Genomic DNA, 13,090 nt, shown 5'->3' with positions numbered 1-13,090 from the left:
ACTGCTTCCATTTACTCTTACATATCTGTGCGCGTCAAGCTTTTCTTCTCTTCTGACAATAAAACCTAAGACTGGAAACAAGCACCAGATTGAGTTTGATCTAAGATATGCTGTGTTAGCAACAGCCCCACAAATACCAGAGCTAGTAGCAAGAAATCAGATGCATAAATCACACTGAGGTGTGCCAACCACTGTAGAGATGGTGCTGATGCAGACTTCGTGACAGTGTTGCAGTGCGAGTATTTGTGCTTTGAAATTGAGCTATTGAGTGAATGAATTATGGGCAGTTAATTATTTAGAACTAAATAATTTAGATGTACTGGTGATGAAATATTTTTAAAGAATTATGAGCAATGAATTATTTTTGATAGTCATACTGTTAATCACTAATAAAATCATTACTGCGATTTTGTTTTAGTTTAGTTATAAAGTGTAACACCATAGTAAAGAAAAACATTTAAGCTGAAAGGGGGCGGGGGATCATCAAAGATTTTCTGGCAAATGTGAGGAATGACCAGGAAAAGTTAGGGAAGCTCTGTTTTAGCCAAACAATTATGCAACTCACACAATATTCTGAAAAGATTGTTGGATTATGCAGACTGAATCACCGGGTTTCAGAATTTATTGTACGTTATCGCGAACTAGATGTGCTACCAATTATGCGTGATAACCAAGGCATCATTAAATATATATGTATATATATATATATATATATATATATATATATATATATATATATATATATATATATATATATATATATATATATATATATATATATATATATGGAGCCACTGTGGTACAGTGGTAAAGTGTGTATTTTCTTACACTGAAGAACGAGGATTCGCGCCCCGCCAGGGTAAAAAAAAACTTTGCGAGCGTTCTTCTGGCCACGTACTGCATTGGCGGACACAAGGGGTGCTGTGGCTGAACGAATGTCGCATATAATAAAGTATGTTTGCACCCAGTCGGCTTGTGCGGGCCGATTACACTTGGTTCACAGACAACACAGACATCCAAAGCCACTCCAACACAAGAATTACACTTACAAGCACTTCTCACCCTACATACAATCGCTGCTAGACAGCCTAAGCCACTTGGTGGAGATACATTGGCTGTATCGTCCCCACTTCGGTAGGGATAGGCCGGTCCTGCAGTGGACACTCAAACGGCTGATTGTAATATATATATATATATATATATATATATATATATATATATATATATATATATATGTATTGTCCTGGGAGGAAAGGGCATCACTCTGGGAATGGTAGATGAGGGAATTTAACCCCTACACCGCGGGCTTGTTTACCAATTACTTGCGTGTCCCGCGGGGTTATTTGGGCTCCGACAGACTCTCAAAAAATATTTGCTAAAAATCAGTAATTAGTCCTAGAATAATAAAATTATATATGCTTATAGCACATACCTTCAGCTTTCTCCTGGAATGATTGTTGAGCCTTCGTCAGTTTCCGTAGGACTTGTGGAGACCTCTGAAGTAGGGTAACTAAGTCTCCACTTTACACTTCCCGACAACCCGTTATATGATTACCACAGCCAGATACAAACACTATAAACACTATTCTACCATTTTCAAGTAGTTTGGGATCCATACTAACCCAAAAAACAGTGTGAAAGCAATGGAAATTACGAGCGCGTCTGATCGCCGCACTTGCGCTAGTTCGCTCTAGGCACTCTGTCATTTATTATTCATAAAACCCCTCACACTTTATATTTCTATTACTATATCACACTTATATATATCTGGAGTCTTTCTCCATAAGTTTCCTTCAGTCGTATTATTTTATTGTCACTGAAGTCATTCTATTTTTCAGTCAGTAAAATACGTAGAGAGCCACGGATTCACTCTCACTGTTATAACATAAATTATTTGTACTCATATTCTTATATTACTAATTACTTACATTACTATTTACATTTTCTATTCTATTTTCAATATTTACCCTTCTATTTTACTTACAATATGTTATTCACTGTCACTTTCAGTAAGATGAAACTATAATACACTGTTCAATCATATGAACTGAACATCCATTGCTTTCACCTGCTATTTACACATTATTTACACATTATTTACACATTATTTCCAAATAATTCTGCTTCCACACTTGCACTGTTAGAACTGCTTCTGGCTGTGATAATCAAAGAAGCAGGTTACACAGAGGGGAACCTGGCATTCAGCGCACTGCCAAGAGGTGCGTTTATGCTCAGGTGTGCGGCATGTGGTATGCGCACATACCTGACACCTGCGAATCGCAGCCTTCCTTTTCCCTGTGGCAGGCATTAGCTCAAGTCTGTGCCGATCCATATACCCCCTCTGCTCAAGTCGGTCGGGAAGTGTAACTGGATGGCGCCTTGGAGTTGCTGCTTGCACCTTACCATATTTTTCCAGCAGCTGCTGGACACAAGTCCTGGCGAACAACCTCAGGGAGAAGGACTTGGGTGGCTTTACCTTCATCTTGTACAGGATGAAGGCGTTCAGCATCGTCATATCTATGAGATGCAGAAAAACTTTTCTGTACCACCTAGTATTCTCCTGAGGCAGTCGATCTCACCAATCATCATGTCGGACTTGTCCACCAGCCGCATGTTTATATTATAGTCCAACACAGCATCAGGTTTCATCACAGGTTCGCCTGTCCTATGGTCGACCTTCCCACTGTCTCTCATCTCCCCCTTATGTACGGTGGTGAGCATGTGCACGACTCTCTTGTCATGCCACCGTATTGCCAGCATCTTCTCAGACTTGCGTAGGTGCACGTCTCCTCGCTGCGAGTTTCCCGCCTCTGGGAATTTGGGGAAGTTGGCACGATTACTTTTCACAGTGCCGCAGGAGCCAATGCCGTGCTCAGAAAGGTATTTGGCAAGTTTCGGTGCTGTATAGTAGTTGTCTGTATACAGCACATGATTCCCACCAAAATACTTTTCTAGGAGCACTTTCACTACACAGCCTGAGAAGCCAAGGGGGTGTGTTTTATCGAGATCGACAGTGCTGGCTGAATATATGACGAAGTCAAGGATGTACCCGTCTTACAGTCGCACAGTACAAAGAACTTAATTCCAAAGCGATGGCGTTTGCTTGGAATGTACTGGACAAACCGAAGACGTCCTCTGAACAGAACCAAGGACTCATCAATGACAACCTTCTGAAATGGGTGGAAGAATGACATGAACTTATCCTTCATTCTGTTCAGAATCTCCTGGATCTTCCAGAGTGGGTTGGTTTGGGAAGGTACATCATTATCGGCAAAGTGCAGGTTTCCCATGATGTTCCGGAAGCGATCTCTGGCCATGTACTTGTTGAAGGTCGGTGAGGGTAGTAAGGGGTCCATGGACCAGTATTCTTCCAACTCATGCTTCTTGGAGTGTGGCATAAGAAGCATGAGGGCAAAGAACACATACAGCTCCTGCACTCCCAGCATGGTCCACTGTTGCATCTTGGCTGCACCTGTACCACTAGCAGCACGTTGTGATTCGAACCTGTTGGTCTCATCACATATGTGCTGCATGACTTCGTCATCTAGGAAGGCCAAAAGGTAGTCGACACACTCAGCATTTTCGTCCATAGTGAAGGCAGGCTGAACTCCTGACGAGCTCTCATCGAAAGCCAGGTTTTCGGGGACAAAATCTGACCCTTCCGTCCATGCGAAGGTGTCCAGGATTCCCTGGCGTGGCGGTGGAGGGATGGTGGTGGTGGTGGTGGTGGAGGTTGGCTGAGAGGGAGGCTTATCTCGGTCAAGGTCACTCGCACTGACCCTAGGTTGCCGTACAGCACTAGCAGCCCTTACCCTACTAGCTACACTACTTCTCACTCTCTTAGATCTACCTCTACCTCTACGGCCAGCCTTCACTGTTGATGCTGGTGGTGACTCCGACGACGAAGACTCCGGAGATAACTCAGCCGACGATGATGACGAGATGAGTAAAGCGGGGCTTGGGGAACGGGGAGGTGAATGCTCTCGTGACTCATGGCGGGCTGGGTCACGTGGGGGCATTGTTCTGGGGCTAACACGCCGCCTTTTCACTCCCTTCCCAAATTCTTTTCCTTCCTGCACTAAAGGCTCCTTTCCCTTGGAGCTAGACACAGATTCACTGGTAGGAGCACTTGTTGTCGCTGTTTCTGGCGCGATAACTTCACCCGGCTCATCACACGATTCACCGGAATCGTCAAAATCGCTGTCCATTATTATCATCGACAATTCAGCAAGTTCTCGTGCCACTGCAGAGTCACTGAGGCCTTTCCTGCTTGCCTCACCACTTTTCTTGGGGGTAGAGGTCACGGGGCCCTTTGCAATGGGCGCAGAAGCGGCAGGAATGGCGGGGCGCGAGTGCGACATGTTGTCTCTGCAGTGGAGGACAAGGAACTAAATGCCGCGGCTTATCTGAGAAGGGAAGGATTGACAATGACACTTTAGGCTGACTGCTGCTAACTTACAGGCTAATTTTTTATAGGTAGAAAATCTCGGCAATAAATAAAGAAATAGGTAGTTCCAGGTGAATGTAAATGTCAATTAGGATTCTCCCTTCCTTTCTGATATATATTTTTATTACAGACATCGATTACAAGGCATAAATCAAAGGGGAACTTACCGTGGTAATGTAGCGAATGAATGCACGTGAGGTTTTGTCAGGTGATAATTAGGCAATTTCTGGAGTATAACATTATCACTTACCTGTTTTTTTTTTTGGTATATATTATTGGGTAAAAATATTGGGCATAGGGCTTATTTCAATGGATGAAATCTGTGGAAAAAGAAGGGGGAAATTTCCGTAGTGCAGCGTGGTGTGGGAGGTGAGAGGAGAGGGTAATGGAGGGCAGGTAGGGAGGGGAGTCACGAAGGGGGTAAATTATCTGAGAAGGGAAGGGTTGACAATGACACTTTAGGCTTACTGCTGCTAACTTACATGCTAATTTTTTATAGGTAGAAAATCTCGGCAATAAATAAAGAAATAGGTAGTTCCAGGTGAATGTAAATGTCAATTAGGATTCTCCCTTCCTTTCTGATATATATTTTTATTACAGACATCGATTACAAGGCATAAATCAAAGGGGAAATTACCGTGGTAATGTAGCGAATGAATGCACGTGAGGTGTTGTCAGGTGATAATTAGGCAATTTCTGGAGTTTAACACTATCACTTACCTTTTTTTTTTTTGGTATATATTACAGGGTAAAAATATAGGGCATAGGGCTTATTTCAATGGATGAAATCTGTGGAAAGAGAAGGGGGAAATTTCCGTAGCGCAGCGCGGCGTGGGAGGTGAGAGGAGAGGGTAATGGAGGGCAGGTAGGGAGGGGAGTCAGGAAGGGGGTAAAATAGCTAAAATGTCAACAATGGATGGGAGTACAGATGAGATTTGGAGTGCTGACTAGTGTTGGACATTGGCAGTACTGATATATGATACAAGCCACCACTTGAGAGCCCGGGATAATTCAAAATAACACAGAATCACAAAAGTGACGCCCCGCGGTATGATCCATTGTAGCCGAGCGTCACGAAAGTGACGCCCCGCGGTTAAGGGGTTAAAGCAAATAATGTTTTATATACCTGTGTCCAAATGTCAACCGTTATCGAGCTACAGTTACTGATGGCCTTGTGGGCAAATTATGGAGACTTTCGTCCATAATGTCGTCGGTAACTGTAGTTTCTTAACCGTTCAGGTTTATCCGTGTGTGTGTGTGTGTGTGTGTGTGTGTGTGTGTGTGTGTGTGTGTGTGTGTTCTTACCTAATTGTATCTTTACAGGAATGAGTCAAGCTCGTACTGTCCCGTGTCTTAAACCATATTTATCGTACATATCCTTAAATTTGTGAATTGTTTTGGCACACACTTTTTAATTCGGTAGTGCATTCCACTGATTAATTGCTCTGTTTGGGAAACTGAATTTCCTTACGTCTTTATCACCTCTCTTCTTATGCAGTTTTATGCAGTGTCCTCTTGCTGATGCTTCCCCATATGTTAAGTACTCATTTATGTCTATTTTCTTCTTCCCTGATATGCATTTATATAGCATTATCATGTCACCTCTTTTCCTTCTCTCCTGTAGTGTTGGTGGATTCAGTTTATTTAGTCTTTCTTCGTAGCTTAGATCCCTTAAGCTTGGTATCCATCTTGTAGCGGCCCTTTGAACTTTTTCAATCTTGTCTATGTGTTTCTTGAGATGAGGACTCCAGACTACTGATACATACTCCAGGGTTGGTCTGATGAATGATGTTATTATCTTTCTTAGCATGTCTTCATTTATGTATGTGAATGCTATTCTCATATTTGCAAGCAGTGTATACATGTTCCGTACCTTCTCACTGATGTGGTCAGCCGGAGATAGTCTGTTATTGATAATCACACCTAGGTCCTTCTCTCTTTCTGATGTGTGTAGGGTTTTATTTCCTAACTTATAATCCCAATCAGGTCTTTTTCCACTTTTACCAAACTTGATTACATGACACTTGTCCACATTGAATTCCATTTGCCATGTATTACTCCATTCATGAAGTTTATTTAATTCTTCTTGTAGCTCTTTACAAGAGTCTGTGTTAGTAATTCTCCTTTGTATTTTTGCATCATCTGCAAACATATTTAGATAGCTCTCATTTCCAGTGTTACTGTTTATATCATTTATATACACTAAAAACATGATTGGTGGCAGCACTGAACCCTGTGGTACTCCACTAGTCACTTCTTTCCATGATGAGTAGTTTCCCCTTAGTACTGTTCTCATATCTCTTTTTTTGAGAAAATCTTGCATCCAACAAAACAGTTTGCCTCGAATTCCTCCTTGATGGTACAGTATCCATGAAAGTCTTTGGTGTGGTACTGTGTCAAATGCTTTCTTGAAATCTAAATAGATACTGTCCACCCATCCTTGTCTTTCCTGTATTGTGTCTGTTACTCTGTCATAGTAGCTCAACAGATTAGTAAAACATGATTTTCCTTTTCTGAAACCAAACTGTCTTTCTGTTATCATATTGTGTTCTTCTAGATGATTTACCCAAGCTTTTCTTATAAGCTTTTCTAATACCTTGCTTACAAAACTGGTCAGTGATACTGGTCGGTAGTTGAGTGGATTTTATCTATTCCCTTTCTTGAATAAGGGGACAACATTTGCTTTCTTCCAAATATCAGGTAGTTTACCTTGGCTCAAGGATTTCTTGAAAATTAAAAAATAATGGTTTACTTAGCTCCTTTGCACATTCTCGTAGCGCCCAACATGAAATTTCATCAGGACCATTTGCTTTTCCTCTGTCTAATTACTTTTTCTGATATTTGTATATCTGGTAGTATGTGTGGACATGCATGTTCCACATAATCCCTCTCAAATTTTTTTTCTTCTGTAAAAACTGATTGTAAATTCTTATTTAGTGCTTCACAAATATCTTTCTCTTGTGTATAAGTGATTCCCTCGTCCGTAATGGATTGTATTATATCTTTTACTTTGGTTTTGCGTCTGATGTAGCTGTAAAATAGCTTCGGTTGATCACTACTTTTATTTATTATATCCTCCTCAAACTGTTTTTGGGCTTCCCTCCTTATTCTTGTATAATCGTTTCTTGCCTGTTTGTAATTATTATATGCCCTTTCACTATTGTGTCTTCTGTATCTATTCCACAACAAATCTCCTCTTTCTTTTGATTTTTTACGTTCTGTATTGAACCATTTCTGTATTTTCTTATCTGCTTCTTTGTGCTGTGGGATGTACTTGTGGACTCGTATTTCATAAAATTCACATAATTTTTTATATACAGCATTTAAATCTTGTCCTCTAAGCTCTTTTTCCCAATCAGCTTCTAAGAAATACTTCTTTAGGTCTTGATAATTTCCCTTTTTATAGTTTAGGCTCTTTTTGTAACTTTCATTGCTGTTAACTATGTCATATGCTATCCTGAAGTTGCAATTTAGTACTGCATGATCGCTTTTGCCGAGTGGAGAGTGATATATTAAACTGTCAATATCATTTTCTTGCCTAGTAAATATGAGATCTAGCAACGAAGGTACATCGAGTCCACTTTTTCTGGTGGTTTCCCTCACATGTTGCGTTAGGAAAAACTCTTGCACGAGATCCAGGAGCTTTTGGTCCCAACAGCTTTCTTGGCTAATTATATTTAGAGTATTCCAATTTGTATTTGTATTCAAATCTCCAGTTAGTATAATTCGTTCCGATTTCTCTTCCATTTTATGTAGTAATGATCTTAACCCGCCTCGTCCCAACCACTTTTTCACCACTGGTACCCCCCAATCCTGACCATTTTTGGACCCAAATTTTATTTGCTAAAACTTTTGCTTTTGGTCAGAAACTATGGTCAATCACCAAGAAAGTGTTCACTGGGGTCCATAAGTGGCCTAAACAGGTATACCTTCATCACACCTGGTACTGTGTTCTCAGTAGGTGGTCTGAGGCTCTCACGTTTTCTATGGTATTATAAGTCTGGGAAACCAATGAAAGTAAGTAGATATGTATTTATTACAAACATAAAAACATGTGATACAAGAGTAAATTGGATTTTATACAAAAATAGAGGTGAAATAAGCATTGCACCATCGGGCGAACCGAGCGAAATCGGCCAAACTGTTCACGATGAATCGCTAACATTGCTGAATCATGATACATATCATTTTTTCTACTTACATAATACATCTCCAATAACATTATACCATTTTACATTTTATTGAACTGTTTTTACGTATTCACAGGCCTTTTGATAACATTTAGCGTAATGTTAGCTCTTATTTACGTAGTGAGTGAACTCGCTGTGACTGTTGTTTCAACTCGTATTGTGTTTTTTCAACCTACATAATACTTTCCTAATAACATTATATACTTTTCCACTTTAGAGAACTGTTTTGAGATAGTTTCAGGCCTTACATAAATATTTAGCGTAATAATAGCGCATAATAACACAGAGGGTGAAGTCGCTATGAGTATTATTTCAACTTAAAACCTATTTTTGTACTTATATAATACTTCTCCACTAACATTACACATGTTTCCACTTGATATAATTGCTATCACATAATTGGAGACCTTACTATTCTACTGAGCGTCATATTATCGCATATTTACACAGTGAGTGTTATCGCGATATCATTTGTTTCATCTTACACTTGTATTCAACTTATAAATTACTTTCCTACTAACATTACACCCTTTTCCACTTTATATCATTCCTATCACATACTTACAGACCAGAATGTTCTACTGAGCATAATATTTTCGCAGATTTACACAGTGGGTGTACTCATGACATCAATTGTTACAACTTACACTATTTTTCAACTTACACATTACTTTCCTGCTAACATTACACCCGTTTCCACTTTATATTCTTGCTATCACATATTTACTGACCAGAGTGTTATACTGAGCGTCATATTTTCGCAGATTTACACAGTGGGTGTAGTTTTGATATCACTTCTTTCAACTTACACTATTTCTCAACTTATACATTACTTTCCTGCAAACATTACACCCTTTTTCAACTTTATATAAGACTTAGCACATACTGACTGGCCTTACCATTATACTGAGCATCATATCGCCATCCCACACAGTTTCAGTAGTGTAGGAAGTTATGGTACTCTCTGAAACATGGCTGAAGGCACAATGCAACATTGGTGGTGGTGGGGGAGGTTGGGGAGGTGGAGAGCGGCGCCTTTCATCACTTGCACTTCTCTTCCCTCTCCCTTTTCCTTTACCTTTTCCCTTCCCTTTCCTTCCTTTCCCCACATCCTGGGGCTGTGGGGAGGAAGTTTGGGAATATTGTGTGGCGAAAGACGTGCTGGGGAGTGGGTCCACCTCCTCTCCCCTAGGCCTACGTGCACCACGTGCTCGTGCTGCCTCCCTCACACCACTTTCCCTTTCACCCCGCACTCCTGCCACACCACTTTCCCTTTCACCCCGCACTCCCACCACACCACTTTCGCCTTCCCCAGACAAAACACTAGGACCATACCTTATTTGCCTTCTCGCCCCACCTTCTGATCCTCGGGGTGAGATTTTTTCCTTTCCCAACCACGAGGCAACATCACGTCCTAAGCTGCCGTCATCATCATCGTCCTCATCCTCGTCCTCATCAGAACCTCTCTCTAGGGGATGGAGAGAGGTCCGTGCAGGTGGTTTGGGTGCAGGCTGGCCTTCCCTTGCCTTACGATATGTGACATACCGCTTTTTATGGGGCGAAGGGACCGCCTTATCACTGCTTGTTATTTCCTCCTCAGGCTGCACGTAATCTCGATCCACCACATCATCATCAAGTGGAGAATCACTATCTCCAGTGAAGGCATCCAGGGTGGATTGTATTTTGTCGTCTGAGAGACCTTTACGCACCATGTCTGACCTGGGTCACTGCTAACAGGTGAGTGACCGAGACAAGGGCGAGCGCGGGTCATGCGGGGTCTGGGACACTGCCTGCCTGGCGGCAGGTAGGGGAGGCTTGGGTAAGTGGGCGAATCGAAAATCTCGTGCGAATTTTGAAAATTGTGGAAATTATGAACCTTGCAATTGCAGGACGTTAAAGTACGTCGACAGGATTGGCAGTGACAAAACGTGAGGACGTGGAAGAACGTCGACGGGACGCCGCGGGTTAAACTCTGAATTGTACTCTCTGCTAGGTGCTCATATTCGTATCTTTCCCATGTATTTGACCTGGGTGGCATGTACAAATTGGCTAAAATTACTTTCCATTCAGATGTGTTGATCTCTACTGCAATCAGTTCTACTTGTGATAGTATATCTAGTTTTATTTCATTGACTTTTAGATTTTTCTTAGTTAATATTATAATTCCTCCTCCTTTTTTTAAGTTTCTATCTCTTCTCCATATATTGTATTCCTCTAAGTTTAGTATGTAATTGGATATCCTTGGTGTTAATTTTGTTTCAGTTAGGCATATTATATGTGGTTCATTTTCTCTGACATAATCATTCATCTCTAATAATTTAGATACCATTCCATCCACATTTGAGTACATCAACTTTATCATCTTGTTTATATACTTGTCATGACATGGTTCTACTACCTTCCTTCTTTTTATTCCCTCCTGTTTATGTACCACTTTCGTACCTGCAATCCTATTACTTTGTAAAAAAATGTGTTCTTCTCCTCTTCTGATCTTCCCTCATTTTTTCTTTTTGCTTCCTCCCTCTTCTCTTTCAGTAATTCCAGTTCCTCTTGTGTTAGGCATCTTTTTATCCATACATTTTTGAACTCCTCTTTTTCCATAAGATTCTTTGTATTTTTTAGTATCTCCTCCACAGTGTTTACACTCTGGAAAGTTACCTTTAGAGGTCTTGATTTGCTTTTCTCGTATTTCCCTAACCTTTTGTGTTCCTCTATGTCTTTACTACAGATTTCCTCTGATACTTCTTTCAATAAGCTCATTACATTTGCCATCTCCTTTTTGTCCTTGAGATCTTGTTTTTAATTTCTTCCTCTTCTATACCAGTGATTACTATAGATTTGTTGATATCTACTGAATCTCTGACTAACTTTGGATTGTTTTGGATTATTCTTTTCACATCCTTTTTAATGCTTTTTTCTTCCACCCTTGTTTCTAAGTCTTTCTTTACTTTCACCATTTCAGCACACGTGGTTTCCACATCATTTTTGTAGCTTTTGCACAGCTTCATTCACCTGTGTTATCTTCTCTTCATTATCACTGCTCTGGTCTATTAGACTGCTGACTTGCCTAATTGTCTCTGTATCATTTTTGAACTCATCCATAATACTCTCGTGGTTGACTACGGTACTTGCCATTTCACTCATTTTCCTCATAAGTGTACTCAGTTCCACTGTTAGTTCACATATGGTTGTGTCTTTCTTGTTGACCTCCATCCTAGTTTTTCTATTTCTTCCTTTTGCAAGTGCATCTGCTTCTTTATTTCATCAATTTCATTCTGGAAAGCCATCTCCAGTTTGTGTACACGTTCAACCAGTCTATTGTGCGTCTCCATTTCAACCAGTTCTTGGTAGAAATCATCATCTTGCTTTCTAACTTTATCCCTTTTCTTTTCCAAATTTGCTTTACTAAAGTATGTGGCCATTTTGCAATACTAAAAGCACAGAGTACTTACATTCCCTGGGGCAGTTGTAGTCTAAACAATCAGCTGACTGAGCGCATTCTTTCGCTACTTGGTTCTCTTTTCAGTTTGAACAAGTCTTGTTTAAACTACAACTTTTTTTTTTTTTTTAATAATAATAAAAAACCATTTAGTCTAACCTGGTACAGAGCTTGACTCATATAAAGATACTAATTTAGGTAATGCCACTGGCCGTGCTGGCTCGGTATGGAACGCTGTTGGCCCACGTCTGTTTTCCTTGGTAGCTGCTGTGTGTGTGTATGTGTGTGTGTGTGTGTGTGTGTGTTTGTGTGTGTGTATGTGTGTGTGTGTGTGTTTAAAGATTGAAATACTGAAAATAAGTTTGTGGTAAGTAAGGCAAAAATGAGTAGGTTTCCAGTGAAATATATAGAACATCACAAATGCACAACTTACACTAATAGCTTGTACACACACTGCGTTCATTGCTGCAACAGCAGATCTCTCCCGCTTCCTTCCACACGGCGTTGCCACGGCAGGTGGGGCCAGACTGTGGTGGCGGGCCCACTGGAAGATGCACAACGCACTCCACGTTACAGATTGATAGAGCGATCGATCAACAGATAGATAAAGAGACTGATATAAACATATAGATAGATAGATAGATAGGTAGGTAGGTAGATAGACAGATAGATAGATAAATAATAGACAGACGAATAAAGAAATAGACAAATAAATAGATAAAGACCGATAAACAGACAGATATAAACAGACCGTCCAGAAAATACACAACACACTCGAGGTTACAGATAGATAGATAGATAGATAAATAGATAAACAGACTGATAGATAGGTAGATAGGTACCTAGATAAATAGATGAACAGACTGGTAGATAGATATATAAATAAATACATGAATGGAAAGATAAATAGACAGATAAACAGATAAATCGACTGATAGATAGACAGAGATAGACCGACAGTCTAGGAAATAAACAACACATTCCAGGTTACAGACAGACAGACAGAGAGATAAT

General features: G+C 40.4%; 1 protein-coding gene across 4 annotated transcripts in view; it reads right to left on the bottom strand.

Annotated features, from left to right (window-relative positions):
- LOC145395437 (uncharacterized) overlaps positions 1–13,090 on the bottom strand; it is a 121,685-nt gene that overhangs the window by 82,208 nt on the left and 26,387 nt on the right. For 3 of the 4 annotated variants that reach the window (XM_080269038.1, XM_080269040.1, XM_080269041.1), the window contains exon 3: positions 12,510–12,620. The exons of the other annotated variant lie outside the window; for it this stretch is intronic. In XM_080269038.1, the coding sequence (XP_080125164.1) occupies positions 12,511–12,620 (110 nt within the window). In that variant the 3' untranslated portion in view covers position 12,510. The remainder of the gene's footprint in view (positions 1–12,509; positions 12,621–13,090) is intronic. 4 annotated transcript variants of the gene reach the window in all.

The sequence above is a fragment of the Coenobita brevimanus genome, chromosome 31 (assembly GCF_032717465.1).
Source record: "Coenobita brevimanus isolate Jiangsu-jjx chromosome 31, ASM3271746v2, whole genome shotgun sequence".
Classification (NCBI taxonomy): Eukaryota; Metazoa; Arthropoda; class Malacostraca; order Decapoda; family Coenobitidae; genus Coenobita; species Coenobita brevimanus.
This window is presented reverse-complemented; position numbering and strand designations above follow the sequence as displayed.